General features: G+C 36.8%; 2 protein-coding genes across 2 annotated transcripts in view; both read right to left on the bottom strand.

Moving 5' to 3' along the window:
* LOC141333833 (uncharacterized) overlaps positions 1-19,383 on the bottom strand; it is a 376,082-nt gene that overhangs the window by 329,140 nt on the left and 27,559 nt on the right. The gene's annotated exons all lie outside the window — the stretch shown is intronic.
* Positions 2,359-14,921, bottom strand: LOC141333828 (protein NLRC3-like). Its single transcript, XM_073838977.1, has 9 exons — positions 14,609-14,921; positions 11,877-11,951; positions 11,659-11,802; positions 11,461-11,505; positions 9,308-11,105; positions 6,972-7,145; positions 5,274-5,447; positions 3,328-3,374; positions 2,359-2,900 (listed from the first exon to the last, which is right to left on the bottom strand). The coding sequence occupies exons 2-9, from the start codon at positions 11,932-11,934 to the stop codon at positions 2,359-2,361; spliced, it is 2,982 nt and encodes a 993-aa protein (XP_073695078.1). The 5' UTR covers positions 11,935-11,951; positions 14,609-14,921.

Below are 19,383 nucleotides of genomic sequence, written 5' to 3'. Positions count from 1 at the left end.
TTTTCATTCTGGCTCCTGTGAGGACGTCTTCTGGATGTCTATAAATTACGTCTGTAGTACGTCTTTAATTTACGTCTATACAACGTCCAGAAAAGACGTATAAAAAAACTTTCATTCTGGCTCCTGTGAAGACGTCTTCTGGATGTCTATAAATTACGTCTGTAGTACGTCTTTAATTTACGTCTATACAATGTCTATACCTGTTCTAGTTAAGTCATTATTGGTTAATCACCATCACCTGTCCTTGTATCATTATCTTGTCTTTATTAGTTGGTTTCAGTTCAGTGTTAATTGTCAGATCACAAGGTTAAATCGAGGTTACTTTAGTGTGTGTGTTTCTCTGCCATTCTTGTGTGGATTTACCTGTTGTGGATATTCTTAAAAGACTTGTCATTACATTTAGTCTTTGTGTGCCTCCTTCAACAAACACCTGTAACAGTAGCAAGGTCTTTTTCTATAGTAAATAAAAAGAAAACAATCTAATGTTTGAGGCCTTTTTTTCAGAAGTATAAGTCTTAAAGGGCATGTTGTTTTGTTTTATAGTATTAGAATAAAGAGGGCTAGAGTTAGAGGGTCTAATAAAGATGGAAGAGATGTGTTTTTAGCCAATTCTTGAAGATGGCTAAGGACTTAGCTGTTCGGATTGAGATGGACAGGTCATTCCAACAGGAGGATACATTTAATGAGAAAGTGTGTAAGTGATTTTGTGCATCTTTGGGGAGATTTGGTGGATTAGTGGTGGATTTGTAGGCAAACATTAATGCCTTGAATTTTATGCGAGCAGCTGTTGGTAGCCAGTGCAAATTGATAAAGAGAAGTGTGACAAGGTTCTTTTCAGCTCATTTGAAAAATTAATCTTGCAGCTGCATTCTGGTGGCTGGAAGACCTGCCAAAAGAGCATTGCAATAGTCCAGCCTGGACAGAACAAGCATAACCTTTTTGTTACTTCCAATACAGAGATCAAATTATATTGTGCCTCATTGGGGCAGATGGTTCTGTAGCCCCTTCATCATCAGTAGGCTCAGAGACAGTGAGAACATCTAGAAAGACTAAAAGGCAATGAGGATGTGATTTTGGTCAAGTTTGTTCTGCTGAGCTCCATTGACTGATGTTGTATGAACAGAAATCAGCAGGATAAACTTGAAAAAAAATCACCTTATGTGTTCATAAAATTAAAAAAAATAAAATAAAAAACAGACACAAGAATTTGACAATGTGGAGGTGAGTAAGTAAGTAATGACTAAGTTTATATGTTTGTATGAACTAACCCTTTAAAGCCCCAAACAGAAATTGTATAAAATGTAACCATTTATATTATAGCAGTACCTTAAAGAAATAAACTTTAGGAAATTAACAACTTTATTGTGCGTTTGTGATATAAGATATAAATATAAATAACAATAATAAAAAAAATTTTACTGGGATGCCAGCGAAGACAGGTGAAGGTAAACATGGTAGTCAGCTGTAGAATCGGCACAGCTGTGTTTACTGCCTGTAAATACATGATTGTCTGAACAACGTTTAAATGAAGTTATGTTCCAAATGTTATTTATTGTCATGCTTACTTTTATTTATTCTTTTACTCATTTATTTATGTTTCATGTTGTTGTCAGTAAATAAAATGTAAATTGTAAAAAAAAAAGTGAAAATTGTATTCACCTTGGCTGCATTTGTCTATTGTGTAGTCATGCGTAGGTATGGCATATTTCAAAACAAATGACATTTTCCTGTTTTACTACATGATGATGATGATGATGATATATTTTATTTGAGTGTCAAACACCTTAATTGGTGCCCAGCCCTCATGGGCTTATTAGACACTTTGACAGAATATATACAATAGCCACGTGGCAGAATACAAAGCAAAGCACAACATATGGACACAAAAAGGAGAAAATTTGTCAAGTGGGATACAAAATACTTTGCTGCAGACACCAGGCCTTTTCCACAAATTTTGCAAGAGCAAAAAAATTATTTTCAAACAACCAGCACAGCATTTCAGCTTCATATTTCCAAAATAAATCATTTTTTACTACAAATAATTAATTACTGGTAAGCATTTGATCATTATCATTGTTCATAAGTGGTAGGGTGAGCAAGCAATGCATTCTTGGGTAATCATAATTTCTAAGTAATAAAATTTTATCCTCTTTTTATTATTACTGCAGACCTTTTGCTTACATTCAAGCTCAGGAAAAGATTAACAATGAACAATCATAATGGCAAAAAACTTAAACAGAAAACAGAAATATACACAGGCTTTAATATAGTTGAAAATTTCTTAAAAGCATTATCCATAAAAAAATTAATTTGTTATTTATAAGCCTGAGGGATGACAGTTAAATTCAACACAAATCATCAACACAGTTTCACTGATGATCCATAACCAGGTTTAAATCCAGGATAAACAGTAAACCCAGGATAGATGGGCTGAGTGAATGTGGTCTGGACTGTGTGGATGAGGCTCATTGTGTCAGAGACGCTGTAGAAGGACAGAGTTCCTGCACTCTCATCCACATACACTCCTATTCTACTGCTGTTATGCTCTACTGGGAGATCAATATATTTGTCATTGTGTCTGAATAAGTATCTGTCAGCAGAGCAGAACAAACTCCAGGACTGATCATTACATCCAAACTCAGACTGAACACCCCGTCCCTTCCTGTTAATGCTCTTATATGACACTGATATTCGCACACCATCTTGTCCACTCCACTCAATCTCCCAGTAACAGCGTTCACAAACTCTCTCTCTACACAACACCTGAGACACATTATCAAATCTGTCTGGATGATCAGGGTACGACTGTCTCTCTCTCACACCTGTCACTTTTCTGTCCTCCTCAGAGAGAATGAGATCAATGTTTGCAGTGTTTGGATCCAGTGTGGGAAAAAAGGCATCTAAACAAAAGAACAGAGACATTTATCACACTACAACAATCACTACAGCTGTCTGTCTGTGTGTGTGTGTGTGTGTGTGTGTGTGTGTGGGCTTGTTTTTATATCCTGGTGGGGACCTAAACCTGACACAGACTGGTGAGAACTTGTCACGGTGGGGACCTAAATTGAGGTCCCCTATGGGGTAATAAGCTTATAAATCATGCAGAATGAGTTTTTTTGAGAATGTAAAAATGCAGAAAGTTCCCTCTAAGGGTTAGGTTTAGGGTTAGGGGTAGGTTAAGGGGATAGAAAATACAGTGTGGACAGTACATTGCACCTATGGATGTCCCCACAAGGATAGTGGAACAAACGTGTGTGTGTGTGTGTGTGTGTGTGTGTGTGTGTGTGTGTGTGTGTGTGTTTTATATGCGTGCTTGCGTACACATACATTTCTGTAGTCCAGCTGTAATCATGGACACTCCTCCATGATCCACCCTAGAAAACACACAAAGAGTCACATTCAGTCAATAAACACACACAAACAATGCAATGCAATGTGATTAATTTTATCACAGTATATCATCTTCAGTTATGATTTTGGCTTCTGATTATTGTTAAAACAAGAAAATCAAGATAAAATTACATATTAAACAATGCTTTTAACAAAACAGTGGTTCTCAAACTTTTTATACCTCTCCGAGTACCGCCATAATGACCAGCATTAAAATACAGTAGCGTAGTAGGCCTACTTCTACTACTTCAACTACAGCTCTTCAACTACAGCTACAGTTTTATTCATAATAAGAATATTTATTTTTGTCAGCCACTTTAACATTGTAAATACACATTTTGAACATTAACCCTTTAGCGCGTACGATCACACCCGTGTGATTTGTCTTGGCTGGTCCCTGAAGCATACGATCACACCGGTGTGATTCGAACGTTCGCCGCATCACGTCATCAGCTGCTGAATTCAAATCGGTTTTGGCGCTTTGGCTGGCTCTGAGCCAGATCGGACGCGCTGAGTGCTTGTCATATTATCACAACTATTCAGGGTTTTCAACCATATAATGCTTATATTAATAAAAGCTTTCATTTGGATCTGCCAGCTTCTCATTCTCCTCTCCATGTAACATTTGGTGGCAAAGCTATTTTTTTTTCTATCAACTTCAAATGTGGAACATTGCTTTTTTAGACTTAAGGCTTTAATTTTATAGCAGTTTTGGATTTTGTAAAGTTTTTTATATAATATACAGTAGGTAGTCAACGAGAATGCAAATGAATACAAATCAGTCAGATGTGAAACTTGTTCACAAAATCACCATCAGATGGTGCAAAGGGACGCTTGAACATTAAGTCATTGTCAACGTGACGTTTTTACTTGTGAATAAAGCAAAAAACAAACAAACAAAAAAAAAAAACTAAATGACTAGTCACTAGTATTACTGAAGCGCCGAGCTACGCTGGGTGATACATAGCAATTGAGTGGATTCTGACTAAAAAGTTTTAGTACTATTACACATACCACTACCACGACTACTACTACTAATAATATTGTTTGTTTAGCGACCCTGAGTATAAAAACAAGCCACATAAAGAAAGCATAAATAATGTAGCGATTTATGTCATATATATATAATAGACCTAATTAAATGTTAAATATTATAATCAGGGCCTTCCTAGCTGACACGGGGCCTGGTGCAAGGTAAAGAGCAGGGCCCCCCTTTGGTCCTTTTGCAATCACATTTCTCCCTCAGTCCATTTGTTCCCTGAACTTCAATACCCCTGCAATAATGCATAATTAGAGAATGCAGAGGCTTCCATCCATTGCCATTATTTTTTTGACAGCTGTCAAGCCAGCTAAATATCAATATCAGAAAGATAATTTAAAATAAAATGAGATGGGGACAGAGAGAAAAATATCAGGCTACTAGGAAGAGGCTATTGTCAACAATAGACCCCCCCCCCCCATAGAATACAACTGTACAATTTAGCGACTAATCATTTTATCCCCTGAGCCTTGCATAATACCCCCAGTGGCTTGCAATGGCATTGTAGACTCTATATATGTTGATTTCTGGGAGAAGACGGGGCGAAGATGCATGCATGCACCATTTTCCCCTGACTGGGAAAGGAATTTTTTAACAGGTTCTAGCATACGTTGTTTTTTTTATCTTACTGTCTTTTATGTTTATTTGTTTAGTCAGTGTCTTTTTAGTAAAGGGTCCTTTTATTTTTTTAAGTAATATGGAACTGTTACGCTGTCAAATCTGACTGGAACTACTTCAGCTGTTTATTGAAACATTCAAAAGTAGAACTATAGCTAAACCTCTGTCAATTCTGGTAATGCTCTCTTTGGAGTTGTTTCATCAAAAATTCTCCAGCTCAACATACTTGAGTTTGTCCAGTGTGCAGTTTGCATCCTCCAGTTTTTCAGAGAGTAGTTTGACTCCTGAATCTCCTGGGTGATTGTAGCTCAGATCCAGCTCTCTCAGGTGTGAGGGGTTTGAACTCAGAGCTGAAGATAAATAACGGCAGCCTTTCTCTGTCACCATACAGCCAGACAATCTAAAGAGATACACAGCAACGTTCTACATGACAATAGCCATTTATTGGGTATTATGTATTTGTAACTGCCAGTATAACATCAGTAATTTCTAATAACTAATTGTAAAATTAGTTTCCTTGTGTTAAATTGAAATTAAATGAGTGTATAATTTATGAAATTCATGTCATTTAAAAATGGTATATGTTGAGAAAAGAAACATTAAGTCATTGTCAGCATGTTAGGCATACAAAAAAAAATGAATGTGCATATTTTAAAATAAAATATTTGCAAACAGTTCAAATGCTTTACTTTGCATAAATTACATTTTATGTATTAATTTTTCCTCAAATACCTTTAAAAGTTTCATGTCTTTAACGTTAGAAATGCCACAGGGTAACTTTTTTAGCTGATTTTCAAATGTACATAACAGAAAGTAAAATAAAAGTCTCCTAGTCATTGACTTTTACTAAAATCATGTAATTACAATCTCTTGGTGTTTAAAAGTGTTTAGATAAAACCAGATCAAATCACAGGACATTTATACCTGAAATTGCCAGCACGGGTCAAATTTACCCACTTTATAATGCCTGTATTTTCGCACTGTCATTATCTTGCTGCTTATGTTTTACCATTGTACATTGCTATGCAGCGCCTTTTACTCACTGAATCAACTGAAAGTCAAAAAGAGTAAAAGAAGGTGAATTATGGATGCCAAAAAGGTAGGCTATTAGAAGCACTAAATTTCATGTATGTTATTTAAAGTATGATGGTAAGTTATGCATCCTGTCGGCTCAGCATCTGACCTCACAGTAATTTTATATTTAGATGTTTAGCCTTACGTTACTCATATTGTTTAAAATTTGAGTCATGACATTTTGTTTTGCCATTAATATTGTTTATTGCTTGCAACTGTGTAGCTATTTATTCTAGTCTCCCCGTTTCCTGAAAAATAAAAATAATAAAAATACGAAAAAAATATTGATTACCCAAAGCTAATTAATGTTGTTCTCTTACTCAAATTGTAAATTATATAACTAAACAAATTAATTAAGCTGTGAATTTGTCATTGCATCATCCTATGCAGTGTGAATTATTATTACCAATTTTTTTTCTATAGGCTATTTTAGTCATTGAAATAACTTATTGATTAATAATATTGAATTACAATACCACACCACCCAAATATGTAGTTACTTCCTTTTAATTGTCTTTGTCAGTGCAGGCTTGTTTAGCTTATATTGAATGTTATGTGTATTTATATACAGTACTTACATTACAGACTCAAAAACTTAAAACTTTGATGATCATACTAAGCCACATCCCATTTTGCCAATCATGTATTGTCAGAATTCATAAAATAAAATGCCAACTGATGAGTAACACCCTGTTACACAATCATATAATTGTGAAAATCTGAACAATATAAATGTAAAGTAATTGCATACTGAATAAATTATCAATTAAATTACAGTTTGATTTACAGTAAAAAACAGTTTGATTTACAGTAAGTAACATATTGCAAAAAAGTGTATTTGAACTCAAACCTCAGAATCTCCAGCTGACAATTTGGACTCTTCAGTCCATCAGAAAGAAACTTCACTCCAGAATCTTTCAGGTCATTGTTGCTCAGGTCCAGCTCTCTCAGGACAGAGACTGAAGATTTTAGAACTGAAGACAAACTCTCACAACAGTGAGTAGTGAGATTACTGTTATGTAGCCTGTGTAGGAAACAAAAACAGTGATATTAATGCTTATTATGTAAGGCTTATAATATGAAACATAGATAACTTGGGTAAATGTTTGATTGTAGGGAAAGCTAAAACTATTTTCTCTCCATAAAAATTCAAACCAGTATTTGCAGTTTCTTTAATTCATAATAAAATTAAGCCTGTGTGTAGGGTAAACCAGGTACAGTTGGTACAGGGGTACATTTGAGACATAAATAACTTAAATAACGTATGTGTGCAACAAGTCTGATCTGTGATGTTTGCTTCACACATGCGTATTAGTACCCTCTTCGATTGTGATAAATTTGAAAATCTCCAGTCCGAAGATAACTTCTCATCCTTCTCAACTTCAACATTAACGTACATTTTCATAAACCTTAATCTGTACTCTAAAAACTGACATATTGCATGATTTTGTGTCATGCAAGGTCATTGTAAAAACTAGAGAAATGTTTGAGGTGGTCAGTGGGGTACAGACACATCATTTACAGTTGAGTATAATTTATTTATTCTGTTTATTGTTATGTTTATTAGGTTAGCTATTGTTTGTATTCGATCTGTTTTAATAATGCTGTCTTTAGGCATTTTTGATTTTCAAAACACTTAATTCTGTATGATTTATTAGCTTGTTTCCTTATGGGGACCTACAAATTTGTTCTAACAAAGTCAAGATTTACTGGTATTACTATACTTGTGGGGATATTTGGTCCCTATAATGTAGTGAATACCAGTACGCACACACACAATTTTGTTGTATTATCCTTTCAACTTAATCCCCTTTCAAGGAGATTTCATGTGCCTGTCATCAGTGCTGGTCAATGCACTGAATGACATAGTCTGGTAGTCAATTCTGATCTCAGAAGACTACGTCGGATAGTCCGGACTGCTGAGCGAATCATTGGTACTACCCTCCCTACCCTTCAAGATCTGTACTTATCCAGAGTACGAAAAAGGGCTGCCAAAATTACTCTGGACCCCTCACATCCAGCACACTCGCTCTTTGAACTGTTACCATCCGGTCGGCGCTACAGAGCACTGAGCACTAGAACGACCAGACACCGAAACAGTTTCTTTCCTCAGGCAATCCATCTCATGAACACTTGATCGTGGAACATACAACACTATACATTCTTTATTCATTTTTCCGTTATTTATTTAAAGCACATACTTACTTCCATTCAAATGTCTTTGCTATTTTTGCACATTGTCTGTCTTGTATACTTGTATATTGTTCTTTTTATAATATGTATCGTCTTGTCACTGTCATTCTGTAGCACTGTGGAGCTCTGTCACAAAAACAAATTCCTAGTATGTGCAAACATACCTGGCAATAAAGCTCATTCTGATTCTGATTCAATGTAGTTACTCTGTGTCACTGTCTAGTAAACACAGAAACAGAAAGTCCTAGTGCTGACACTGCTAAAATATTATCATTATATAGTCAGGAACATAAAATCATCTTAAAATGACTAAAATAATTTATTGCAATTATTTCAGGGGCAATGTATCTTTGAACAAAATGTAGTTATCATGACATGCTTAGATATGACTAATAGAGGATGGATACCCGAGCCGAGCCCGACGGTACCCGACGGACCGGGCCGGGTTCGGACAGATATTTAGAAAGGATGCTCGGGTTCGGGTCAGGCTCGGTCACATCAGCACGATAGTGCGCCCGTGTTATAACGGCGCTTTTTGCCCAGTGTGCACTGATGCTCTCATCTGTTGACATTTCCGAACGCTTTCCTACAGTTGCTTAATAAAAGCGGGCTTTCCACACAAAAAAAGTGCATGTGTCATTAGTATGAGAAAAAAAAGAGATTTTAACTGTGTCGGGCTGGGATCTGGCTCGGACATAAATATCTTAATGCTTGTCGGGCTCGGGTCGGGTTCGGTTACTGCTCTGTCGGACTCGGGCCAGGCTCGGACAGAAAAATGCGGCCCGATCCGCACTCTAATGACTAATAACAACTCAGGTTTAACTTGCCTAATGGTGAAGATAAATTGGCATTTAACTTAATCACACACAAATATACAATTAGATTTTTCACTGTCTACATACGTTTTTATGAACAGTCTTAGCAAGTCACCTGTGTAAAATGAAGACCCAACTAAAAGATGTTTATATAAATTAATTCAAAGAAGACTCTTACAGAGCTTTTCTGGTGTTTTTGATCACAGGCATCAGTCTCATCACTGCTTCATCAGATCTTCTGTATTTCTGCAGTTCAAATTTCTCTTGAGTCTCTTCTGACATCAGGAGCACAAACACCAGACCAGACCACTGAATAGAGGAGAGATTCTGTGCTGAAAGTGTTCCTAAATTCAGATTCTTTTGTAGTTCCTCAATGAAGTCAACTTTCATTTCAGTCAGACAGTAGAAGAGATTGATTATTCTTTCCACTGATTTCTCCTTCTCTATTTTCTTTTTGATATAGTCAGCAGTGTATTTTATGTTCTCTGATTTGAGCTTTAGTCCTGGCAGTACTTCCTTTATGTCACTCTGATTAGACTCCATTGAGAGACCCAACAGGAATCGAAGAAAAAGGTCTAGGTGTCCGTTTTCACTTTTTAAAGCCTTGTTGACTGCAGCCTTATGAATCTGAAACAGTGGCTTTTTGGAGAATATCCATGTCAGTTTTTCTTTACAGGACTGAAGAAATAGTTGTTTTTTCTCTTCTTTTTCAATCAAAGTTAAATAGAGAGCAGCAAGGAATTCCTGGACACTGAGATGTACAAAGCTGTAAATACTTCCTTCTAAAACAGCTTTTTCTTCCTGAAAGATCTCAGTGCATAACCCAGAGAACACTGACCCTTCACTGACATCTAATTCATATTCCTCAAGATCTACTTTGTAGAAAATCAGTTTTCCTTCCATCAGCTGACAAAAAGCCAGTTTCCCAAGCTTCAAAATAATCTCATTGGCCTTTGATTCAGCATCATCGCTGTATTTTTTTGTCATCTGCTGCATCTGAGAAAGTACAAAGTTTGTGTACATCCCTGTGAGAGTTGTAGGAGTTTTGTCATTGCTCTCTTGAGCCAGCAGAGGTCGAAGAACAGTGAGAGAGATCCAGCAGAAAACAGGGATGTGGCACATGATATACAGGCTCCTGAATTTCCTGATATGACAGATGATGTTTCCAGCAACCTTAGGACTGCTGTTTTTCTTGAAGTACTGCTCTTTCTGCTCATCATTAAATCCTCGCACCTCTGTCATTTGATCAATGTAGTCTCGGGGGATCAGACTGGCTGCTGCTGGTCTGGATGTAATCCAGATGAGAGCAGAGCGAACCAGATTTTTCTTGATCAGGTTTGTTATTATGTTACTCACTGTAGTTTTTTCATTAACATCTGTGAAGCTGTCTTCCTGTTTAAACTTCAAAGGGAAGCGACATTCATCTAGCCCATCAAAGATGAACACAACCTTACCATCAGCTTTAGGAAGAGAGGCCAGGACTGCTTCAAGACCATTAAAGATGTACTTGTTGAGCAGTCCTATGAGACTGAACTCTTCTTTAATCAAATTCAGTCTGCGGAATGGGAGTGGACAAATGAAGACTATATCCTGATTTTCTTTTCCGTCAGCCCAGTCAAGGATGAATTTATTGACAGAGACAGTCTTTCCCACCCCTGCAATGCCCATTGTCAAGACGGTTCTGTTTTGTTGACCCATATCATGCTGGACTTTGAATATGTCTTTGCATTTGATTGGTTTGTCAGTGGTAAATCGGTTGCGTCTCGATTCAATCTGTATCACCTCATGCTCACTCTCTATTCCTCCAGTCTCATTTTCCACCACATATAGATCAGTGTATATATCATTCAGGTTCTGTCGATGACCCTTCTGTGAGTTACCAACCAAAATCCCTTGGTAGTCTTGTTTTAATTTCTTCTTCAGTCTGAGGCTGATCTCTGTGTAATCATGAAGAGCAGCTTTATGGTCCTCTGCAGCTGAGCATTTGAGAAAGAGAAAAAAAAAACACATTTATTTATAAGCTCAAACAGCATATAAATCAAAACTGCTCAACCTTACCAAATTAAATGTTGAACCCACAAAGAATTAAAGAACTGTACAAGATATGTGAATATGATTTGGATATAGTCTTTGATCAATTATTTGATAAATAATTAAAAATAATTATTGGCTATCAAGTAGAAATATTTTAAGTTGGTGAAAACAAACACCAACCAATGGCAACGAGGGTAACACACTAATCCAACAAAAGTACACTAATGTGTCTTCTGGTGTTGGTCAGCATCTCTCAGTGCAGTGTAAACTAGCCTTAAGAGAACATGATGGCTGCACCTTGTTTTCCTGTGTGTTTCTCTGTGTCTGGGGATTTTTGTGACTCTAAAGAGAAAGAAAAGACTACCATGTAGCTAAAGCATGTATATGAACAATATTGCCATAAAACAAACTTCATTAGGAATAAGGCTTACAGCCACTGGGCATTAACTGCTAATAAGCAGTACATTTCAGTAAGTGCAGTTATAGTGATACTACCATTTCTAACAGAGCTTGAGCTGTAGTTGATGGTCAATGGTGCATTGAAGGTGTTTCCAGTGAGTATAGGAGCATTTACAGTTGCTTCTGTCTCAGCTTTCAGATCAACATTGACTCTAGTGTGAGCGATGCTGCTCATCTCGACTGGAATAGAGATAGAGATTAATTACCTTTTCTAAATGATATTTTTACATTACTGATATTCTTTTATTGATTACCTTTCAGCTTTTCTTCTTTCAGCTCATCTGTGTCATACTGCTGTTCAACAGATGACATTGTTCTTCACTGACTCACTGTTGTTGGACAGGAAGAAAATGGTTTATAGTATGTCCACATTTACCACCAGGCTCTTAAAAAAAAAAGAAAAAGAAGATACTAATCTTCTAAGTACTAATCGTATTAATCAAATCTGATTGGCTGAGATATCTTTCCAGCCATGACATATTCACCCAGTTTCACCACAGGAACGGTTTCATGATTTGTATCACTCTGCTTCCAGCACTTCTCAAAGTGAGTGTCATGGTGGATGACCAAATCCACTATAATTTTTTGTTGTATCACAGATTGTAGTTTTAAGAATGTTTTTGGTGAGAATGTAGTTGTTTAAACTGTTTATTAAATATTATTGTTTATTTATTAATATTTTATATACATAACGTCGCCTTAGAATTATAAGGTTCTATCTGACATTTTTGTCAAAATTGAGTTATTCACATATTCTTATTCTGTGACAACTTATTTACATTATGTGATGTTTTTTTTTAAAGTTGTGTACATTTTAGGACTTTTTATTTAGAAAAGAAAAAGGTTCTATCTGCAGAGTTGAACTATAACTTGGTTCTATAAGGTTCTATCTGTGAGCCAATCAGCACTTCGAATGCAAACAAGAGGACCAATCAGGATCAACTTTCTTTGTCATGTCACCGGACTGCTCCATAACAGCAGGAAAGATTAAACGTAAAACAACAATTGCACGTCTGTAGAATCAATGAGTGCAATTCACATTTATTCCTCAAAGTGGCACTGTTTAAAACATAATGATGGCGTGATTTTTTTTTACTCATAATTACCGCTACCGGCATTATATACATTACCGGCATAAAACAAATAATAGTATCTGCAACTGGCTTGAATGGCTTTATTGCAGAGCAATTGCATAATGTAAAGTACATAATGAAATATAAGTGTCACTGTCGTTTGATGTTGAATGTGGTCAATAGCGATCAAACTGTTGTTATTAAAGATGTTGAAAACAATAGTTTTGCGAATATGGTTGAATATGGCTTTTTGTGGAATAAAGTCCTGGTCAGATGGATTAGAGAAGCTGATTTTTTTAACTGTTTCTGCAATAATGTCTTTAATTACCCACTATAATTATAAAATTAACATCTGCTCTGGACAAAATATTCAGCACTGCCTTTTATGCCTAACAAGAAAAAAATATTTGTCCTAAAATATTAAATAAATGTGATAAAGAAAGCATTAAAACATTAAATTCTCATACATGTTGACACATTGTTACAACAGTAATTTATGTTTTAAAACAAATTATAAGTAAACTACATTTATTTCTTGAAAATTGTTGCTTTAATTAATGTTTTGCAAGATAGAACCTTATAATTCCAAGCAGAAAACGACTTTTTAGAATTAGAAGGTTCTATCTGCATTTGACCTGTTCCCAAAATCCCCATTTAAAAATCTGAGAGGATTTTGATATTGTACATTTAGAATACATTTAGGGTCTCTGTCATTCTCATGTAGGAAAGAGACTTGTTCCCCATATCATTTTTACTATATAGAATGCAAAAACTTTGAAGCTCAATATCTCAAAACCACTCGGAACGCAGATAGAACCTTATAATTCTAAGGTGACGATAATAGTAATTTCCATTGTTCCACCATTAGATGGAGACAAGACCCTGTACACTACCAATCAAAAGTTTTTTAACAGATTTTTTATGTTTTTTTTCCCAGACAGCACACATTTGTCTGCAAGATGTCTGTTAAAAAATCTCTTGATCTGGAAAGCATCTACTGTGTGCAAATGTCTGGCAGACGTCTGTAAGATGCCAGTTTTACATACATTCTAATTAAAAAATAACTTCAAGTCATCTAATAGACATCTATTCAATAGGAAACGTCCAAAAGACAAATTGCAGATGAGCAAACTACGTCTTGCAGATGTAAATGCAGATATCAAATAGAGGTCTCCAAGATGTACGTGTGCTATCAGGGTTAAGAAGTCTCTTCTGCTCACCAGTCCTGCATTTATTTGATCCAAAGCACAGCAAAAATAATAACATCCTGAAATATTTTTTACTATTTAAAATAATTGTTTTCTATTTTAATATATTTTAACCTGGTTTGGTGGTACGTTAGAGTACCAACGTACCAGCTGCAGGACAATTTGCATTAAATTTGACAGTTAAATTTGACAGAAACGACAAGGGGTTAAAATTTAATTTATTTTTTTATAGAATAGTTAATTTGCTTTCGATGAAAAATATACATACCGATTCACATTTCATCAGGTAGCTGCACACAATTCTTGCCTTGAAGCATTTATAATATTATATTAATGAATGCAAAATATTATGTATAGTGCATCATCGACTATGTCTGTTTAATATAGCGGCACAACTGTCGCTGTACACTTACTTTCACTTTCGACAGCGGCATAAGTTGCCAGATCGCGGGAACATGTTTTATTAAATTTTACAGTTTTTCACATTTGCTAAAACACTAAACCCCATTCTCTGAAACAAATTCCCAACATCCAATTTGTCACAAAAAAAAAATCTTACACAAGTTCAGTAAGTTTAGACACAGTTTGCAGATCTCATGCACTCTCTTTGCAAAACTCTAAACACATTATGTCATGTCTCCAGTCTGATTAGCCAGCTTTGTCTCTTGTGTTCGTTGTCTGTGTGTTTTTGTTTTAACAGCTTACCATGTGCTCCGGTCTTAGTGGTGTTTTTTCTCTGCCCTATTGTTATCCTTCTTTGGCCTTCATTAGGTCCTCCGTATTTCCCTATTGTCTTCTGTCTTGTGCCAGATCGTTGTGTTTGGCTTTCGGTGCACTTCGTCCAAGCCTTTAAACATTATCCTTTCTATTTCGGGTCAGTGTTTTGTCTTGTTTGAGGCTCCTGTGCCGTTTTGCTTTCCCTTTAGTCCTTTTTTTTTTTTTCTACTTTCTTCCCGTTTGTTTAGACGTTCACCCCATCTTCTCCAAACTGCGGAACCAACTTCTCCCATCCAGCCGTTTTGTTTGCTTCCTCCAGCGAACTTCTGCGGCCTCGTCAGCCGCCCCTCCCCCAGCTGCTTCCCGCTATTTGAGCGCTCTGCGACTCCCCGTCGCCCCCTGTCGGATCTGTGTGAACTCTTCAGACCCTGGTGAAAAAAACCAGCCTAGGCTGGTTGGCTGGTTTTAGCTGGTCAACCAGCCTGGTTTTAGCTGGTCATAGCTGGTCGGCAGGCTGGTTTTAGAGTGGTTTTGGCCATTTGTCCAGCCTGGCCAGACTCGTCAGGCTGCTGGTCAGGCTGGAAAACCACCAGCTACAACCAGCCTGACCAGCCTGGCCAGGCTGGGAGACCAGCTAAAACCAGCTACTTCCAGCTTAAACCAGCTAATACCAGCCAACCAGCCTCGGCTGGTTTTAGCTGTTTTTTTCAGCAGGGGACTTTCTGCCTGCCTGTGTTGAGTGCCGATTTATTTTTAATAAACAATTGTTTGTGCCTGCAAACTGAATTCCGTCCCAGTTCCTGACACATTCTCACTAAGACACCATTTACTCTATGATGAACTTCTGATGAAAACTCTAAACACAAGAAAGCAAAAGTTTTTCTAAGTATTTACAGTTTTTTTGTTCAATACTGAAGCCGCTTTTTCAAAACTGTTCATACAGACTGCATTACCAAACATGTTTTTTGGACAAACAGTTGAACTCACCTCCAAAACTAGCCAACGTCTAAGGGCAACGTTATTTTGACGTCCAATAACGACGTCAAATGACATTGATATTTGGTTGATTTTAGGTTGTGTTGGAAAGTGACCAAAATCCAACTTCAAGCCAATATTGATGTCAAATACTGACATTTATTTGTCAGGTAAGGCAACCAAAATCCAACGTCTGATAGACGTCATAGTGGTTGGGGTACAATGTCAATCTGACGTCATGTTGAAATCCTGTGCCTGCTGGGGTTTGTCACATAAGTATTTCATTTTTGGATAAGAATAACATCTTTTCATTTTACTGACTTAATTAGAGCACAAAGAATGAATGAGAAAATCAGCATTTCCATCCTATTTCTTTATATATCAAATATATAGTGGGGGCAGCTGTGGCCTAATGGTTAGAGAGTCGGACTTGTAACCCAAAGGTAGCGGGTTCGAGTTTCATGTCCGGCAGGGATTGTAGGTGGGGGGAGTGAATTACCAGCGCTCTCTCCACCCTCAATACCACGACTGAGGTGAGTCCCCTGAGCAAGGCACTATTCTCTCAACTGCTCCCCGGGCGCCGCAGCAATGGCTGCCCACTGCTCCTGGTGTTTGTTCACGGTGTGTGTGTTCACTACTGTGTGTGTGCACTTGGATGGGTTAAATGCAGAGCACAAATTCCTAGTATGGGTCACCATACTTGGCCTCAACTTCACCTCCTTTCCTTTCCTTCCTTTCCTAAATCAAAAACCCATCAACATTTACAAAATTGATTTGTGAAACAAACAAAATTATATAAAAAGAAATTGAGAAAAAATAAAATAAATAAATATATATAATAAAAATAAATATATAAAAAAATTAAATATAAAATATATAAAATAAAAAAATCTGAAGCAATTATTTAAAAAAAAAACATCATCAGTCTAGAATTGCAAAATAAATGCAGTGTACAGATATGTAATAGCATAAAGTTTAAAGCGAGGAAATCTGACCACAGGAAAAAGCGAGAGACAGGTGAACAAATAGACACCAGAGACTGCTACAGGTGCAGAAAAAAGGCCTCTTGTCATATTCAAAGGAACAGGACCATGTTTATTAGGCCGAGCCTGGCTGGAAGTAATCCAACTGCAATGGGGTTAGATAAAGCTAGTACAGTTAGAGATGATGACATTGCAACAGGTGCTATCGAGGCATGAGGAAGTGTTCAAAGAGGAGCTTGGGACATTAAGGGACACTACTGCTACTCTTCATGTTCCGACTGATGCGTCACCAAGGTTTTACAGACCCAGATCAGTGCCATGTGTCTTAAAAACCAAGGTGGAGGAAGAGATTAATTGCCTGCTGCAGGACAAGATCTTATTGCCTGTTAAGTATTCAGAGTGGGCAGCTCCTGTTGTTCCTATCTTGAAACCAGATGGGAGTATACGGCTATGTGGTAACTACAAACTTACAGTCAACAGAGTGTCAACACTGGAACAATATCCATTACCTAGAGTGGAAGATCTTTTTGCTCTATTGGATGGAGGAAAGCAGTTCACAAAACTGGACATGAGTCATGCATACCAACTAATCGTCATGGATGAGAACTCCAAGAAATATTTGACTGTGAATACTCTCAAAGGGTTATTCACATATAATAGTCTACCCTTTTGGAGTTACTTTCGCCCCTGCTGTCTTTCAGAGAACAATGGAGGGATTGCTGCAAGGTATACCTGGAGTAGTTGTTTATCTGGATAATATATTGGTAACTGGAGTAAACCAAGACAGCCATTTGAAGACACTAGATGAAGTGTTGGTCAGGCTAAAAGAAGCTGGTTTGCAGCTAAAGAGGGGGAAATGTGTGTTCCTAGCAGATGAGGTGGAATATTTGGGTCACAGGGTAGATGCACAGGGTCTACATCCCACAGGAACTAAAGTGAAAGCAATTGATGAAGCATCAGAACCAAGGAAGTCACAGAGCTTAAGGCTTCCCAGGGATTGCTGAACTATTATTATAAGTTTCTTCCAAATTTGGCCACGCTACTAGCCCCCCTACATCTGCTGCTGAGGAAAGATGTTCAGTGTATGTTGAAAAAGCCACAAAAAGAAGCTTTCAATGAATCTACTGAAATCAGCAAAGGTGCTAATGCACTATTCCTCAGATTCAGATATAGTTCTAGTGTGTGATGCCTCACCATATGGGTTTAGTGCAGTGATCTCGCAGCGCGAGCATGGAGAAACCTCTTGGGTTCATGTCACAAACATTAATGGCTGCAGAGAAGCCAAAGCTGGATGTGTGATTTGGGGAGCACGAATCATCATACCATCACAACGCCGAGCTACTGTATTGAAACAGTTACACTAGACCCATTCCGGTATGTCAAGAATGAAAGGATTGGCCCGTTCCTACATGTGGTGGCCTGGTTTGGATCAGGATGTGGAGAAAGTGGTGCAGACATGTGAGATGTGTCAAAGTTTCACTTCGCTTTGTTATATCCAGAACATAACCTGCCCCGGAGCAGGTTAGCTGTGCAGTGTAAGTTATTGCGATAACCAAATTTATTTTATTTTCTTGATAATTGCCTAATTGAACAAACTGTTCATTACTGTTACAGTGACAAATACCTTTACAGTTAAAAACAAGTTTTGTGCATTATAGGTAAAAACATTTTAGTTTTTTTTTATTATTAGTTTTTTAAATTAGAACATTTAAATAGAGCTATAAAAATAATGATTGCACATGATTTTGCTTTCAAATAAGAAGAAAAAGTGTGCATGTGCTCGCACATGAATAGCGAATAATACAAATAGAATGGAAATTGCATGTAAATGGGAGGGAAGAGCTTTGCTTTTTGACGTAAACATCATACAAATAAGTCCTTACTCTAATTTTTGTAAATAATCGTATTATTTGTGTGCATGTAAACATAGTCAATATGATGAATTCAGCACCATGGACAGGGGCTGTTCTGCAAGAGTGCAAACATAAATCAATGCACAGAAATGTTGACATTGCGAGAGTTTAATGTTAAATGAAAATGACAAACAACAAGAAAACTATATATTTTATATCCAGTCCATTCATTCAACACCTGGAGAACACTGTTTGACACCTCATATTGATGACAACTCTTGTAAACAACAAAACACACAGGTTACAACAGGAAAACATGGGCTTCAATGTGTTCTGTTGGTTCCAGAGGAGATTTTGTTGACTTGTTTTGTGGTGGTGTGACCCTCCTTTGGAAAGCTATTGAATTGGATTTTGTGCCATTGAAGAATCCTGTACAATAAAGTGATGGTAAAAATTAAAAACATCTAGAGCAAAGAATTGTGCATTAAAGACGTATAGTATGTTCTTTAAGGTCAAACAAATATTTTGCAACTTGTTTTGTTGTGGTGTGACCCTCTTTTAAAAAGCTATTTATCTGGATGATGTGCCATTGAAGAATCCCATAGAATACAGTGATGGTAAAAATTAAACATTTAAAGACTTGTATGTTCTTTAGGTTCAAATAAATATTTAGCAACTTGTTTAGAACCAGTCTGACCATCTTTTTAAGTTATTGAAATGAATGCTGTGCTAGAAATGTGGTAGAAATTAAACATCTAGAGTAAATAATTGTATATTTTAAAGACTTGTATTATGTTCTTTAGGGTCAAATATGGATTTTACAACTTGCACTGTAGCACTGGGTCCGTGCTTTAAAAAGCTATTGAACTGGATGATGTGTCATTGAAGAAACCCATACAAAATTAAATATATATGTGAGGTGCAAATTATTTATAAATCATCTTGAAGAAAG

Source organism: Garra rufa, chromosome 4 (assembly GCF_049309525.1).
Source record: "Garra rufa chromosome 4, GarRuf1.0, whole genome shotgun sequence".
NCBI classification, from domain to species: Eukaryota; Metazoa; Chordata; class Actinopteri; order Cypriniformes; family Cyprinidae; genus Garra; species Garra rufa.
This window is presented reverse-complemented; position numbering and strand designations above follow the sequence as displayed.